The sequence below is a fragment of the Macaca mulatta genome, chromosome 19 (assembly GCF_049350105.2).
Source record: "Macaca mulatta isolate MMU2019108-1 chromosome 19, T2T-MMU8v2.0, whole genome shotgun sequence".
In the NCBI taxonomy this organism is placed as follows: Eukaryota; Metazoa; Chordata; class Mammalia; order Primates; family Cercopithecidae; genus Macaca; species Macaca mulatta.
Window position 1 is genome coordinate 9,296,815 of NC_133424.1, and position 17,174 is coordinate 9,313,988.

General features: G+C 45.3%; 1 protein-coding gene across 34 annotated transcripts in view; it reads left to right on the forward strand.

Moving 5' to 3' along the window:
* The first annotated feature begins 344 nt into the window (after positions 1–344).
* Positions 345–17,174, forward strand: part of HNRNPM (heterogeneous nuclear ribonucleoprotein M) — a 43,641-nt gene continuing 26,811 nt past the window's right edge. For 24 of the 34 annotated variants that reach the window (XM_077979796.1, XM_077979805.1, XM_077979793.1 and 21 more), the window contains exons 1-2: positions 345–481; positions 10,520–10,689. Coding sequence is in view for 3 of the 34 variants with exons in the window: in XM_077979791.1 (XP_077835917.1) it covers positions 369–481; positions 10,520–10,689 (283 nt within the window). In the remaining 31 variants the exon portion in view is untranslated. Of the gene's footprint in view, positions 482–10,519; positions 10,696–17,174 lie in introns of all 34 variants that reach the window. The other 10 variants (XM_077979797.1, XM_077979806.1, XM_077979794.1 and 7 more) reach the window with 1 other exon arrangement.

Genomic DNA, 17,174 nt, shown 5'->3' on the forward strand with positions numbered 1-17,174 from the left:
CTTGATCTAAAACTTCCAGGAATCCCTAGACAGGATCATTGCTTCCCCTCTGCTCCAGCTCTGGTTGTGACTAGGTCTAGGTGTGTGTGTGGGCGGTGGCGTGGGGAGATGTTTCCTCTATCGGACTCCGAGGACGCGCGCCCGGCACAACCCGTCAATGCCTAACGCGAGTGTATCTTGAGAGTGAAGGGATCAACAGCTGCCTGTCTGCGCCTGCGCGCGGCGGGGGCGTGGCCCGGGGCGGGTGGGCCCAAGGAGGCAGCCGGCAGCGGCGCGCGCAAGTGCTACTGGTCGCGTTGGGTCACGTGGGCGCGCAGGCGCAGCGCGGTGCAGCCCGTTCGCTCACACAAAGCCCAGACGCGGAGAAAATGGCGGCAGGGGTCGAAGCGGCGGCCGAGGTGGCGGCGACGGAGATCAAAATGGAGGAAGAGAGCGGCGCGCCCGGCGTGCCGAGCGGCAACGGGGCTCCGGGCCCTAAGGGGTAAGTATCTCATGGTCCCTTGCCCGGAGTAAGGGTTCCTCTCCGCGGCCGGCGGCTCCGTTAGGTCTGTTGGCGGCCTAGCCCCGGCGCGGCCTCGGTCCCGGCTGTTCCCATACCGCTTGCCCAGGGTGGCGGCGTCTCGGGCCGTGAGCGGGGAGCCGGGGGAGCCTCCAGAATCGTCCCCTATCCCGGGCCTTGAGCCTCGGCTCCTTCAGTCCCTCCAGGCCGGGGCCAACCCCGTCGCCGAGGCCTCAGGCCCAGCCGCTGCGCATGGTGGTTGATGGCGCGGGCCCGGACGGGAGAGCCTCCGAGGCCGGCCCGACCGCTCCCTGGGAGGGTAACCTCGGAAGCTGGGTTTCACCCCCCAATCCCCTCTCCTCCCGGGGTCTGTTTTCCGATCCGTAACGTGGGGGGAGAAGAGGGGGTGCGCACCCGGGGTCTCGCGCGCAGTCACCCCCAGTCAACGGTAACCGAGCGGGGGAGGCGTCAGGAAGGGCCGCGAGGCCGGGTCGGGGGGCTCCCCTCCTGCCCCGCCCCTCAGTCCCCGCGCGCCGATCCCGCTCCGCGGGAAGTGCCTTCCTCGGCACAGCCCCCTCGCCCCACGCTCTGGCCCTGGCTCAAGTCCCTCGCTGTTTCCCGCTCTTCCCCGGGTGCGCCGCAGGTATTAGTGGAGAGATGGGATCTGCTGCTCAACCTTCACCCTCAGAAGCAGACACGAAGTCGAGGAAGGAATCCCCTTTTTCCCGTGTTTCTGGGGAAGCTGTTCTGTCATGAGGCGGGTTCATTTCCTTCCAGGCTCCATCAGCTTTTCGAGTCCTGCTCGGTGCTGTTTCACTTCTTGGCTTTTAAAAGTTTCTTTAAAGGGGGGAAGCATCGACCTGTGCCCCGGTGAAACTCATTCATTCTGATTACAGACACGAGCGAGAGAGAGAGGTTTTGGCTCCAAGATCAGCGGCCGGGAAGGGAGAAGCCTGGGTACACATTGAATTTCCCAGACATTTATTTCATTGTAATAAAATAGACATAACGTAGAGTTTGCCATTTTAACCATTTTTAAGCTTACAATTCAGGGATAATGGGTGCACTGACCCAGTATGCTGTAACAGTTACTACTTGATGTCAAGAACTTTTTCATCATCGGAAACAAAGTGTGGCCATTAAATACTCCCTCCGTTTTTCCTTTCTGTCTGTGATTTTGCTCTCCTCATATTGTAATGTGTGAAACTTAGTTTATGGAGATTAAAAGTGAATGTGGTTGAGCACTTATATATTTAATTTTTTTCTTTGAGAAAGAGTCTCCCTCTGTTGCCCAAGCTGGGATGCAGTGGCACGATCACAGGTCACTGCAGCCTCGAACTCCTGGGCTCAAGCGATCTTTCCATCTCAGCCTCCCAAGTAGCTGGGATCACAGGCTCAGCACCACTATGCCCGGCTAATTTTTTTATTTTTTGAAGAGTCGGAGTCTCCGGGTGTTGCCCAGGCTGGTCTGAAACCCCTGAGCTCAAGCCATCCTCCTGCCTAGGCCTTCCAAAGTGCTGAAATTACAGGCGTGAGCTGCTGTGCCCTGCGTAGTTGAGCGTTTACGTTAAGTGCGTTCCCTAAGTGCTAGCTATATTGTTAGATAATAAATCTGGAGAAAATTCTAGATTCTTTCCCTCCTTAGGTAGGAAGAAGTAAAATACCATGGTTACTGGCTCTTAGAAATGAAGAGAAAAGCTTCCTCTGTTCTCAGCATTTTACTATTTAAAACTCTGGGAAGGAATGTGTTAATTTTGACTTTTTCAGCATCTATCTACGGAAGCTGGTGGGGTTTCTGAGGGTGATATTTGGAGGGCTTTAAGATAAATTTACCGTATGCAGGAAGGATTGCTGGTAGAACCTTGCTAGGTGAGAGGGTAAATTAATAGATTATAGCATCTGGGGTGCATTTCAAATTTTCCATTTTCCCCTTCCATTTTCAAATAGTCATTTTGTGACTGAGTCATTTTACAAATACATGTGGACTATTGGAACCTGCAAGTTGTAGAATAAAATAGCCCTTGTGAGAAAGAGCCTCATAGTCTCAAAGTGTAGTACTGGCTTCACAGAGGATAGTTTAGGAAGCTGGCAACACTTGGATATTTTTGATAGAGCCTGTGGAAAACTTTTTTTTTTTTTTTTCATTACAAGTCTTAACAAGGAAAGCTCTTTAGAAGCCTATACGTCTGCACTCCATGCAGAGTGGAGAGGCCATTAACGTATCTGTAGTAAGGTAATTATGCTGTGATAGAAGTTAGTGGAGTTGCTTGGTAGAAAGAATGGAGGAGGTGACCCCTGCCACCTGCTGGCGGCAGGGACCTGTTCCTCCATGACAGGAAGACGTGTGAAAGTGGTGTAGAAGATGGTTGGGGAGAGGCAGAGAAGAGAGTATCCAAAGAGCAGAGATTTGAGTATATGCTTTATTAAGAACTGAAGTTGTGCTGCGTGTAGTGGCTCACACTCACACCTGTAATCCCAGCACTTTGGGAGGCTGAGGTGAGAGGACTATTTGAGCTCAGGAGTTCAAGACCAGCCTGGGCAACATGGTGAAACCCTGTCTCTACCAAAACAAAACGAAACACTGAAGTTGCTGTAGCGTTTTAAGGTTGGAGCACTGGTGGCCAGCTAATGGGCAGTGAATTTAGATTTTTATCTTGAAAGCCTTTGAGAGACAGGAGGAAAATAGAAACTTGATTCTTTGGACTTCAGTCTCTACCAGGAGTGGAGTATGCACCAAAAATGCAGTGAGCTAGCAAGCTCCATCTGGGAACCCAGGTTGGAAATCTTGTTTTGCAGTTCCTTCTCTCCTGGGTGTGAGAAGAGGATTTGCTTAATTTTGATGAGAAATCTGTTGCATTTAAAGTCAGTCAAGATTCAGCGTTAGGGTATAGTCAGGAAAAAAAAAAGTTCATTTTAGGGGAATGTATAGGTTTTTTAAAAAAATTTAAATGTTGTATCATAAATAAATTCAGTGACTTAGCTTGCTCCCCTTCTTAATTTTTATTTTTATTATTTTATTTTATTTATTATTATTATTATTATTATTTTTTTTTGAGACAGAGTCTCGCTCTGTCGCCCGGGCTGGAGTGCAGTGGCGCTATTTCAGTTCACTGCAAGCTCCACCTCCTGGGTTCACACCATTCTCCTGCCTCAGCCTCCCGAGTAGCTGGGACTACAGGTGCCCACCACCACGCCTGGCTAATTTTTTTGTATTTTTTTAGTAGAGACAGAATTCCACCCTGTTAGCCAGGATGGTCTTGATCTCCTAACTTCGTGATCCGCCCACCTTGGCCTCCCAAAGTGCTGGGATTACAGGCGTGAGCCACCATGTCCAGCCCCTTCCTGAGCAGTTTTGTGGGTGAATCAGACACAGATGGATTGGTTATTTTTAAAAATAAAAATATGTATTTAGGGTTAGATTCCCGAGGAGGTACTGTTAGGGTTGACTCTGTTTTTACAATCAAGAAAACTTTGTTTTAAACAGTTAAATCCAGGTTCAGGAACTTGATCTAAAGACTCCAGGGGAGGCCATCCTGACTCCCAGGCAGCTTGCTGCTTTCATAATACTACCTTGGTAACCACTCAGTAAACAGTCATTTGAATTGTTTTATTTAAATCAGATTCTCTATACAATGCATTTGAGTGTTTGCTGTACTTAAAAAAGTGATTGTTTATTCGGTGAAAAGGACTTTGGAGGCATGTCAGATTGTGAGCTCAAGATTAGAAGACAGGGTTTTGGATTATTTGAATGCATGCTGCCAGGTCTTTGCTTTCACTCTGCTCTTTGATTTTTTTCTGGTTAGGGAAAGAGATACTAGCCTGCGAAGATTAGCTTGCTTGTTTTTTTGGGAGGGGTGGTTCTCCAGTGGGCTTCCCCATTACCATATTTTGCAGTCCTAGGGTTAAAAGCTAAATTGTCCCTTTGGTAGTTTATAATGATTGTAATGCCTAGGTTTTCTCAGCTTTGGCTCTGGTTGGCTTGTTTTAAAAGCTGAACAGTAGAAGGCTAGGAGTAAATCAGTCCGCCTCTCTACCCTTCTCGATAAAATTATTGGTAGAAAAATACATCATTGCCTCAGTTACTGTGTGCCAAGAGTCTCTTTTTTTTTTTTTTTTTTTTTTGAGACGGAGTCTCGCTCTGCCGCCCAGGCTGGAGTGCAGTGGCCGGATCTCAGCTCACTGCAAGCTCCGCCTCCCGGGTTCACGCCATTCTCCTGCTTCAGCCTCCCGAGTAGCTGGGACTACAGGCGCCTGCCACCTCGCCCGGCTAGTTTTTTGTATTTTTTTAAAGTAGAGACGGGGTTTCACCGTGTCAGCCAGGGTGGTCTCATCTCCTGACCTTGTGATCCGCCCGTCTCGGCCTCCCAAAGTGCTGGGATTACAGGCTTGAGCCACCGTGCCCGGCCAAGAGTCTCTTTTAAAGCTGTAAGCATGTAGGTGGTAACCTCCATAGGACCGAGGCCTAGTGACGACAGGGTGACCCTAGCTCTTAGCGACATGCAGTACTACTTCCCTAGATAAGCTGCTTTTTGTAATGCCATTCTTTGTTGATTGTCACAGTGTCCCTCTGAGCTACCATGCATACAGGTTGTGCTGGTTTTGCTGGTAAAGCACTAGAGACGGAAAGAGCTTGAGTCATGTGGGTAGCTCAGTGGTGGCCTTGGAGCTGGGATGGTGCTGTGAATAGTGCTCTCCACACCTTACATGCATTAGAGCAGCACAGGACTAATGGGATTTCTGTGATGAGTCACTTTATATAAGGGATGGTTCTCACGCGGGCAGAGGGATCCTTGTCCCTCAGGAGATGTGATCACAATTTCAGGGTATTGGGATTGCCGTTTCAAACTGCACTCGACCCTTGATTTAGAAACTTCAAAAGTAGTGAGTGTTATGCATGGGAACGGCATGAAGACGTTAAGAGAGTGTAGGCAGTCACTACTTGGTAGTCTTTTGCAGGTTAGAGGCACAATCTTTTTATTAGTTGTTTGGTTTTTTTTTTGAGATGGAGTTTCACTCTTGTCCCTCAGGCTGGAGTGCAGTGTACTGATCACTGATTCACTCCTAGCCCTCTGCTGTTCAGGCTTTAAAACAAGCCAGCCAGAGCCAGTGTACTTCAGCTCCTGGGCTCAAGCGATCCTTCCACCTCAGCCTTCTGAGTAAATAGGACTACAGGCAGATGGTACCATGCCTAGCTAATATTTTGTAGAGATGGGGTTATACCATGTTGCCCAGGCTGTTCTTGAACTCCTGAGCTCAAGCAATCCACCCACCTTGGCCTCCCAAAGTGCTGGGATTACAGGCATTAACTGTATTTTTAATATATTTTTTATTTTTTGAGATGGAGTTTTGTTCTTGTTGCCCAGGCTGGAGTGCAGTGGCGTGATCTTGGCTCACTGCAACCTCTGCCTCCCTTTCAAGTGATTCTCCTGCCTTGGCCTCCCAAGTAGCGAGTAGCTGGGATTACAGGCGCCTACCACCATGCCCGGCTAATTTTTGTTTTTGTTTTGTTTTTGAGACGGAGTTTCACTCTTGTCGCCTAGGCTGGAGTCCATTGGCACAATCTCAGCTCATTTCACTCTCCGCTTCCTGGGTTCAAGTGATTCTCCTGCCTCAGCCTCCCGAGTAGCTGGGATTACAGGCGCCTGCTACCACGCCCAGCTAATTTTTGTATTTTTAGTAGAGACAGGGTTTGATCATGTTGGCCAGGCTGGTCTCAAACTCCTGACCTAAGATAATCCATCTGCCTCGGTCTCCCAAATTGCTGGGATTACAGACGTGAGCCACCATGCCTGGCCTAATTTTTGTATTTTTAGTAGAGACAGGTTTCTACCATGTTGGCCAGGCTGGTCTTGAACTTCTGACCTCAGGTGGTCTGCCCGCCTCAGCCTCCCAAAGTGCTGGGATTACAGGTGGGAGCCACCGCGCCCAGCCAAAAGTTAAAAAGACTTGCAGAGTTAAGTTTTTATGTATACATATACATGGACTAGAGAAGAATATTCCCCTAATTTTATCCTGAAGATAATGAGAAAATAGGATTGGACATGTTAAAAAAAGAGCTTTTCAGGACATCACTTTTATACCATGACATAATCTAAACTTGAATATGTCTCTCCCCTCCCCTCCCCTTCTCTTCCCCTTTCCTTGCTGAGACAGGGTCTCCCTCTGTTACCCAGGCTGGAGTGTAGTGAGTGGTGCAGTCTTGGCTCACTGTACCCTTGACCTCCTGGAGCCAGGCTGTCTTCTTTCTGCATTGCTGGGCACAGTCGTGCATCAACATGCCTGGCTAATTTTTTGTATTTTTTTGTAGGGACACGGTTTTGCCATGTTACCCAGGCTGGTTTCAGACTCCTGGATTCAAGCACTCAACTCACCTCAGCCTCCCAAACTGCTGGGACTACAGGCATGAGCCACCGTGGCCAGTCTGCTTGAATATGTGTCTTGAATGATATTTCTTTGAGGGTCATTTTCTACGAGTCTATCAAGAATTGAGTTGGTGGTGGTAGATTTCCAAAAGGGTCAATTTTTTAAAAGCTGGAAATGACAAGAGATAGTTCTAACCTCTTTACTGAGGAAACCTCTCAGAGGGAATGATTAGCCAGGGAAGGATTTGTTTGCAGAGGTGCTGTGCCCATTAAGCATTGTGAGAGCCGCTTTCTCAATGGTGAGTCATGTGACGTGGATTAACCCCAAACCAAATGCTTAGCTTCTGTGGTTACATTGGGTAGTTGATTGGTAGCCATAGTATGCACCTGTGGAATATAGGTTAGACACTTTGTTACCTGCTTTGGCTATAATTAGTTATTTATACATTTGGTAGCTTATAGGTGAGTTTAAGCAGTCTGGTGAAAACAGACTGGAAATATTCATCATGGACTCTGTGTCAGAATGTTTTTTTATTGTAAATCTTAAAGTATTTGGGACTTCAAAAGTAACAATATTAAAATTCATTTCCATCTGTGAATCCTCTGGTGGACCATGATGTGTAGATTGTGTTATGTTTTATGAGTTTTTCTAACACTTTCATCATCATTTTCCAGGAAAGAGTAGGAGATGATTTGGCAGATAGTTTGTTTGGCAGACTTTGGTGAAGGACTTTTCTTTTGGAGTAGACAAGTGGCCTGGGTAACAGTTGTAGTTCTCCTGTGGGGCCTGCTTTGTGGTGTGAAGCCAGTTTTGTGTACTCAGGTAGGTTGCGTTCTAGGCATCTAGGGATTGGAGCTGCCATAACATCACCTTATCTGCCAGCCCGTGGGAAGGGAAACCTATTGATTGTGTACTGGTGTAGTTGAGATCACAGAGAAAGCTGCTTTCCTTGGTTTTACCTTGTGTCAAGTTGGGTGTAGCTCACACCAGTGATACGTTTGCTGGGATACCGCTTGGCACTCTTGTGTTTGGGGACTACACAAAGTTTCTGACTTTTAAAGTTTTTCCAAGTAAATACATTACTAATTTTGAGACAGAGTCTTGCTTTGTCAACGAGGCTGGAGTGCAGTGGTGCAGTCATAGTTCACTGCAACCTTGACCCCCTGGACTCGAGCCATCCTCCCAGCTCAGCCTCCTGAGTAGCTGGGACTGCAGGTACACGACACCACACTCAGATTAATTATTATTATTTTAAAAAATAAAGACAGGGTCTTACTGTGTCGAACTCCTGGGCTTAAGTAAGATTCTCCTGCTTTGACCTCCCAAAGTGCTGGGATTATAGGTGTGAACCACCACACCTGGTCTCCAGTGAATCCTTTTTTTTGTTTGTTTGTTTTGAGACGGAGTCTCATTCTGTCTGTCACTCAGGCTGGAGTGCAATGGCGCGATCTCGGCTCACTGCAACCTCCGTCCCCCAGGTTCAAGCGATTCTCTTGCCTCAGCCTCCTGAGAGCCGGGACTGCAGACATGTACTACCACGCCCAGCTAATTTTTGTATTTTTAGTAGAGATGGGGTTTCATCATGTTGGCCAGGCTGGTCTTGAACTCCTGACCTTGAGTGATCCGCCTACCTCAGCCTTCCAGAGTGCTGGGATTATAGGTGGGAACCACCGTGGCTGGCCTCAAGTAAATAACATTTTAAAATAGTAGCTTCTCCAGCTACTATCTGGTGTTTAAACACTAACTTTCTGCCATGGAAGAAATTTATATCCCAGAATAAAGATCGGTCCTTCAGTTAAAGATACTTTTTTAAATCGTTAATGCTGTAGTCTTGGCTTTTTTTTGTTTCCAGTTTTATCATGGATCACAAATTCTGTAGTAGAGCCTGTGGTCTGGTAGTCACTGGATTCTCACTGGCGGGACACAGGGCTCAGGAAGCAGAAAAGTGCAAGGCTCAGTTGCTTAAGAAACTTGAGGTGGCTTCTAGCTCCTCCCTTGTTCCTGGTCAGCTCTAATCTGTGCCTCCCTGTAGTCAGAGGGATTGCGCTTGAGCTGGCAGCTGAGGGAAGAGCCCTGGCAACCAGTGCCCGGGCTTCCAAGTCTGATGGCTGCTACCTAGAGATGGTTGGTGTTACAGTGTGGTGGCTCCTAACACACAAAGGTAAAGAGTGCGACGGGGGAAGGCCTTGCCAGAAAAGGAGCCACCCTTCTTTGCCAGAGGCAGGATTGTTTGCATGCTGTCTTCCTCCTCCCAGAGTTGCTCCGACTCGAGTTTCCCGCTTCAAAGTAGTAGGGTTGTATAGGGAGTGGTTTCTTTCCCACCTTTTTGGATTTTTAAAAAGTGCTTAAAATATACATAAAATAGACCATTTTAACCATCTTAAGTGTGCAGTGAAGTATGGTGTTTTGCAGCATTCACCTCTGCCCATTCCTAGAACTTTTATTCTCATCCCAAATGAAATTCTGTGCTCAGTGTTGAATAACTTCCCATTTCTACCTCCCCCTAGGCCCGGGTAACCTCTGTTCTACTTTCTGTGTACGGATTTGCTTATCATAGGTATCTAATAAGTGGAATTGTACAATATTTGGCCTTCAGTGACTGGCTTATTTCACTGAGCATAATGCTCTCAAGGTTCATGCATGTTGTAGCCTTTGTTAGGATTGCCTTCCTTTTTGTGGCTGAAAAATCCATCCCGTTGCATGGATATTCCATGTTTATTCCATTCATCTTTTGGTAGACCCTTGGGTTTCTACCTTTTGGCTTGTATGAATAGTGCTGCTATGAACATTGGCATACGTGTATGAGTCCCTACTTTTAATTCTTTTGGGTATATACCTAGCAGTGGAATTGCTGGGTCACAGTAATTCTGTGTTTAATTTTGAGTGACCACCTAACTGTTTTCCATGGTGGCTGCATCATTTTATGCTTTCCCCTCTTTTTTTTTTTTTAAACACCATGAGAGACACTTATTTGTGAAGCTAAAATTGGTTGGGCCTGTGTGTACTACCTCATATTTCCATTCCATGAAGTCTTGGAAATCATCCTTCTCTTTTCCTGTTTCTGTCTTGGAATTAACACACTTTGGTCAGGGAGTTGGCCTCAGCGTTGTCTCTGTTACTCTCCATAGGAGTATTTCGTAAGCCCAGGAAAGTGTACTTTTCCTTGGGAATGCTTTTTGCCCCATGGAGCCTTTAGTTTGAATGTCTTAATTCAAAATCAACATTAGTCTTGTCTTTGCTTTTTTTGAGACAGGGTCTCGCTCTGTTGCCCTAGGCTGGAGTACAGTAGGATGATCATAGCTTGCTGGTGCCTGGAACTCCTGAGTTTAAGTGATCCACCCATCTCACCCTCCCTACTAGCCGGGAGTGCAAATGCGCCACCACACCTGGCTAAGTTTTATATATATGTATTTTGTGTAGAGACAGGGTCTTGCTGTGTTGCCCAGGCTAGTCTTGAACTCCTGGCCTTAAATGATCCCCCGTTCTTGGCTCCCAAAGTGCTAGGATTGCAGGTGTGAACCACCCCATCTGTCCAGTACTAGTCTTGTGTCATATGTAACTTTGTGTGGAATTGTAAACCTGGCAAATCAAATAATTGTCTTTCACATTGTGCTGACATATAAACCCTTTACCTTTTTTTCTCTCTTTTGAATTCAGTGAAGGAGAACGACCTGCTCAGAATGAGAAGAGGAAGGAGAAAAACATAAAAAGAGGAGGCAATCGCTTTGAGCCATATGCCAATCCAACTAAAAGATACAGAGCCTTCATTACAAACATACCTTTTGACGTGAAATGGCAGTCACTTAAAGACCTGGTTAAAGAAAAAGGTAATGGTACTGGTGATTGAGTAGGGTGAGAAGGTTGGTGTGTCATCTTTTCTGTGGCTAATTCCTTGGTTATTTTTGGTCAGTGGAAGCGGCTCTGGGTAGAGCATGTTCTTTCCAGGCTTAAGCGTGAAGCCCCCTTACCCCACCTCAGTTTTTTTTGTTTTGTTTTGTGTTTTTTTTTTTTGTTTGTTTTGTTTTGTGGTCATGCCCCTGTGTGTCAAACAGGATGGTTTATATGGTCCTTTGGCCTACAGTTGATTTTACTGGTTTAGTATGGTTAATAAGGCTTCGATTAGGCTTCCGGGGAGCCTTTTTGTGTTGAAATTTTTTGAATTTTGCACATTAGGTGGGAGAGATTTTTCCTTTCTTTCCTTTTCTTTATTTTTTTCTTTTTTCTTTTTTTTTTTTCTTTTTTCTTTCTTTTTTTTAAGCTTTTTAAGTTTCACGGGAAGATAGCTTGTTTAAAATTTTGTGGATGTCTTCCTGGGATCAAAATTTGGTAGCTGGACCTTTTGCTCCTCAGATTCCAAACTATAAAACATTAGCCTGTATTTTAACTATTAGGCTTTTTCCCCTCTGGGAAAAAAAGAGTAGGTTGGCCATTGGAGAGCTCAAAATAAGGTATCTGCTTTGTAACGCGGTGCCTTAGGATGTGGATTGTCATAGCCTAGGTATCCACCTTCCAGCCGAGGGCAGAGGAAGCAACCAAGCTCTGTTGCCACCAGGAGGCCCGAGGAGGCCTGCCTCTGTGATCCTCACCCCCGTGCACACTGCGGTGTCCTCTCTCTCTCTCCTCCTTCCCTCCTGTGCTGCTGTCGTCTTCCTTTCTTTACTGATTCTTGGCCCTGCTGGTGGCACTTAGGACTAAAGAGACTGCTCAGCCCTGGTTTAGACAACACCGTGATAGAGAACAATTTGTATATTGCCTTGAGGCCCCCACCCCGACCTAGACTCAAACAACCCTTCATGGAGTCTTTGCATGACTGAAAGGTATTGGTTTTCTGGAGCATTCATTATGAAAAGAGATGTGAGCTTGATTTGTCAAATGATTTAACATTTCAGTGACAGAGATGCCCCGTGGATAGGCCATTTTGGTATGTGTACTGGTGCTCCCTGCATTGGGTTTTGAAATTATGAATGGCACTGCCATCATTGTCCCATCACTTATTTTGACCATGACATGCAAGAAGCACTAGGCACTGTGAACCTCTCCAGACAGTCACGCGTGCTGCTCCCACGTGGTATTTCTCCAGATAACACAGATGGAAAAATGTTTTGGTGTGAGATTGATGTGCCTGCCTTGATCGGCCAAATCATTCCTGCCATTGCTCCTAGGGCAAGAGTGCAGTTTCTTCTTTTTGTCTGAGGGCGTGTCATGCTGCATCCCAGATGCAGTGTTCTTGGTTTTTGGGACTGCTGCTTCAATAGAAGCTTAGAATTTCTGTACAGTACAGTTGGGCCTCATTCGAATTAGCTTTTGGAATAACCTCCAAATTTGTGTTCTCGTGATTTGGTTGAACCGCTGAATTGCTATTTCCATTGATAATAAGGTATAGTAGTTCCAAGAACCAGGAATGTGGCTTTGAAAATGTAATTGTTAGAATTTTGTAAGAGATTGCAGGCCAAATTATTTTTTCATTTTTAGGAGTGTGTGAACCAGTTTTGGGACATGCTGGATAAAGTAGGTGACATTTTTACTGCTTTACCATTCAGTAATTCGGTTTGGGAAACCTTCAAGCTGGTAGTAGCAGCAGCAGCCATGGTGTTTCTGGATGTAGAAGCAGTTCACCTCAATTCACTATTTTGCACTCTTAAGTGTGGAGCCAGCCTGGTGGTTGATTTGGATACTTCCAAACTGGTTCTCATATTCCCCTGGCATACTGCTACGAATGCCCGGGCTCAGCCCTCTCAGTGTATTTTTGGTGGTGTAATTTAGAATTACAGGTGTGCAGTAAATCAGTTATTTTTAATGAGCCTTAAAATGTTCTTGTTTAGAGCTCCCCTGTAGTGGTTAAATTAATTACTTTGCTGTTTAATTAAATTATTAGCAGTATAGGATTGTGGGTAAAGTGACTCATAAGAGAAAGGTAATCTTTTTATGGTAATGTTTATATTCAGTATGTGAGGTCTAAAGAAATTTACTGTGTTTACATACATATGAGTCCTTAAGAAATACTCTTCTTCTTATGTGCTTTTAAAAAGACATTTTTATTCCCGTTTTGGTATACAAAAAATGTTTAAGTGGTTAGTTTACATCTGAAATATTTACTTGAAATCTGTTGCCGATAAGTTCTAAGTGTTTTGAAGACTATACTCAGGAAGAACTAGCAGATAGAGGCACTTACAACCCTAAAAGTATTAGTCTCAAAATAATTCCAAAACACAGAGATTTGGGCTGTCGTAATCTAAGTACTCTTTATCAGTCTACATTTTAAGGTCTGATGAATCTTAGCCTTGTTTCAGGAAATGAGTAGAACAGAACTAGAATTAGTTGTCCTCAACTGAAATTTTCTGTTGTTGTAGCACTGTCTAATTGCAGCCTCTCGGAACTAAAGTAGCTAGCTTTGAGAGGCCAAGAGGGGAGCTTTTTTTTCTAAGGATACTCCTGGGGGAGATTGTCTCACATGTTCCTCCCTCCCTCTTGATCCTTTTGCCATCTTTCATACCAGCTGCATATTCTCCAGCTTTAGTTTTAGCATTTAGCAGCATTCTAGGATTTCCTATTAAAAATCCACATAGGAAGTGAACTGGTCATTTATGCCTTTGAAAGTGACTTAACAGGCTACAGCTCCCCAGTTTGTATCCTGACAGGTAAAGGGATATGCACTTTTTTTTTTTTTTTTTTTTTTGAGAGGGAGTCTCCCTGTGTCACCCAGGCTGGAGCGCAGTGGCGCGATCTCGGCTCACTGCAAGCTCCGCCTCACGGGTTCACGCCATTCTCCTGCCTCAGCCTCCGAGTAGCTGGGACTACAGGCGCCCGCCACCTCGCCCGGCTAGTTTTTTGTATTTTTAGTAGAGACGGGGTTTCACCATGTTAGCCAGGATGGTCTCGATCTCCTGACCTCGTGATCCACCCGCCTCGGCCTCCCAAAGTGCTGAGAGTACAGGCTTTTTTTTTTTTTTTTTTTTTTTTTTTTTTTTTTTTTTTTTGAGACGGAGTCTCATGCTGTTGCCCAGGCTGGAGTGCAGTGGCGCGATCTCGGCTCACTGCAAGCTCCACCTCCCGGGTTCCCGCCATTCTCCTGCCTCAGCCTCCTGAGTAGCTGGGACTACAGGCGCCCGCCACCGCGCCCGGCTAATTTTTTTTTGTATTTTTAGTAGAGACGGGGTTTCACTGTGGTCTCGATCTCCTGACCTTGTGATCCGCCCGCCTCGGCCTCTCAAAGTGCTGGGATTACAGGCTTGAGCCACCGCGCCCGGCCAGGGATATGCACTTAAAGTGATTGACCATAAGGACTGGGTGGAAAAAATAAGATTTCTGTGAGAAAAGGCGATCTTAGGCTTTTAAACTTAGTGTTGTGCTACATTTGTTTGAGACCATCAAGTCCTGTGTGAGTGGTGGAAGCTCCTTGCTGGGCTGCTTCTCCTGGCCTCACCAGGCAGCCAGCAGCACCCAGGTGGGGCAGTGCCACCAGAGCAGGACTGAGCTGCACCTGCAATGAGTAAACAGAGCCCAGGTTGAGGAAGGAAGGTCGGGGATGTAGTTTACCCTCAGTCAATCCCAAGTTTAGCAGCAGTCAGTTTAACTTGTGTAAGCAAAGATTTCTTTTAAGCACTTAATCCTTCTGTTAGTATTTAATGCACCACGTTAAGTAAATTTCAAATTGCAGCTGACAGAAAACTAAGGCCCGGAGGGCAAGTGTAGTCCAGTAGAAAGCCTCCATCTTGGCTCCTGGAGATAATTTGCGTTGTGGGTCTATTAGGCAGACCCGTATTTTCAGTTTAAATGAAATCCCTACCCAGTCTACTTGCTCCTTCATATTTTCCTTTGTTGGAAATGCAGCCTGCATTTTATTTATTTTGTTTTTGAGATGGAGTCTTGCTCTTTCTCCCAGGATGGAATGAAGTGGCGTGATCTCGGCTCACTGCAACCTCCGTCCCCTGGGTTCAAGCGATTCTCCTGTGCCAGCCTGCCAAGTAGCTGGGATTATAGGCACCTACCACCACAATTTTTGTATTTTTTTTGTATTTTTAATTAATTTTTGTATTTTTAGTAGAGACTGGGTTTCACCATGTTGGCCAGGCTGGTCTTGAACTCCTGACCCCAGGTAATCCTCTTGCCTTGGCCTCCCAAAGTGCTAGGATTACAGGCCCGGCCACAGCCTGGATTTTAGAAAGGCCTGTTATGCTAAAGCATTCATATGTGTGAATACTTACGTTGAGCCCCAGCAGTGCAGCCTGTCTGGCTTACCCTGTGTGGTCTCTAGTGTTAGGGAAGCAATACCGTTCTGTTGTTGCCACGCAATTAAGGAGGAGCATGGGCTCTGTCATTTCCTAACATGTCCGTAAGCCAAGTCGTTGTGTAGAATAATTATTTTGACATGTTTCAAGGTGTCTTTGTATTAAAGAGTGTGCATGTGTTCTGTGCACTCCGCTCCCCCGATAGAGTGGCAGCCTGAGAATTGACCGTTATGAACGGAAGAATGTTTGACAACATGCCTGACTTGCAAGCCCTGCCAACCCCTGTTTAAAAAGAAAAAAAAAAATTATAGGCCTTATCACATATGAATTCTCTTCAGTGAAGCTTCGGCCTCTGCATTCCCTCTTTTTTTTTTTTTTTCAGACTTGAACAGTAAATGGGAACACAAAAACAAATACTCACTTTGCTAAAGGTTTGTGCAGGAGAGTGAGGTCACAGTAGCTGCAACGGACCACCTCAGTTCTTTTTGGGTTGCTTATCTGCTTATCCTCCTACTGTGTTTTAAGAATGAGGCAGTGTTTTTAATAATTCACTTAAATGTTGGTCAAAAATGATTTCTTAGAGCATATTAAATAGAGGTAGATAACATTTGGTGTTAGATTTTTTAATGTGTTTTTTCATTTCGATATTTTGATGTTTTGGGCTGCAGTAGAATTTGTCTTAGCAGCCTACTCTTAGGATTCCGTGAAATCCATCCCTGTTTACGCAGGGAGAGGAGCAACCATATTTTTTATTAATAACTGCGAGTGCCGTTTCTGTAAGACTACTGCTACTGCCAAGCTGTCACCTCTGCCCCTGAGTCCTGACTGTGTGATCTGCTCTGGATGGTTTGCTCGTTAAACTTCACTTCATGGAATGTGACCAGACTGTGTTTACTTGGCAAATTTTGCCCTCCCATTCTTGTTGATAGTTGCGCTGACTACATGAGACAAATCTTTGCTTTGCTATTGTAGAACCAGAAGGGAGGTGGTCTTTTAAAGGCTCCATTTTCCTGTAGGAAAGTATGAATTAGCAGCTGTTGCAGATCCCTTAACACTTAATTGGTGGTCTCTCAGAGTAGAGGTTGGAATTTTATGAGTTTGTGAGGAGCATAATCATTACTGATGATCTCGGGAACAGCACTACTCATGCTGGACCCTTGGGTGACTGCTAAACAATGATACCATTTGAGGTAAAAAGAGGGAGAACGTTTTAAGCAAATTTTTAATACAAAGGATTGAAGTCAGGTGTGTTATTACTAGACTAGACTGTTACGTGGAAAAAGTCCTAATTTCTAAACCTCTCTTTTTGTTAAAGTGGTTATGGCCATGGGAAAAAGTTTGGTTTGGATTTGCTTGGTTTCTGGGTTGCACTTACAGCTTTTTGATCACATGTCTTATGGACACAGACTAGAAACTTCCCATGCAACAGGATTTGAATTTCGACCACATGGTTGCAGCTCTCTTGAATTAATTATTGTGAGTCTTTTATTTTTTTAAAGGTTACTAGGTGGTAGTCATAGCTGGTAGGGAATAAACTTGGGGCCTCTTCAGTCACTATTTTGACATTATGTGGCATTTTCATCAAAGTGGAGACAAGGGTTGGTGGTCCTTGAATGGCTGCTGCTCTTGAAACAAATGGCTTTTAACATGGCCTCAGGGCGGCCGCATTTTTGGAACTGCTTTGGTTTTTAAGGGTTAAATAAAGCTGCCTTGTACAGCTGTCCCTTGGCTGTGATCATTTTTCAGTTTGCCCCACAGGAGTGCATACTCCAAAAGTAAATTGTACTGATCCCTCCTATTTCCTTCTTCATTTCTTTGCACTGATGATTCTCTCTCCTGTTTTGTGCAAAGTGTGTGTTTAGTTCTGAAACATTTCAGGAGAGGACAAAGAGGGTGAGGCTCTACATGTAAACTTTGAACACTTGGCTTTCTTGCATTCAACCAGTGTGCAGAGCCATTAATAAATATGTCCTTCAGATCTTTAAATTTTTTGTAAAGTAGTTTTATCTTGTTTTTCATTAAAATTTTTTCTTCCTGTAGCCTCATAATTTTAATGTCCTTTGAACAAAAGAGTTGGAATAGGC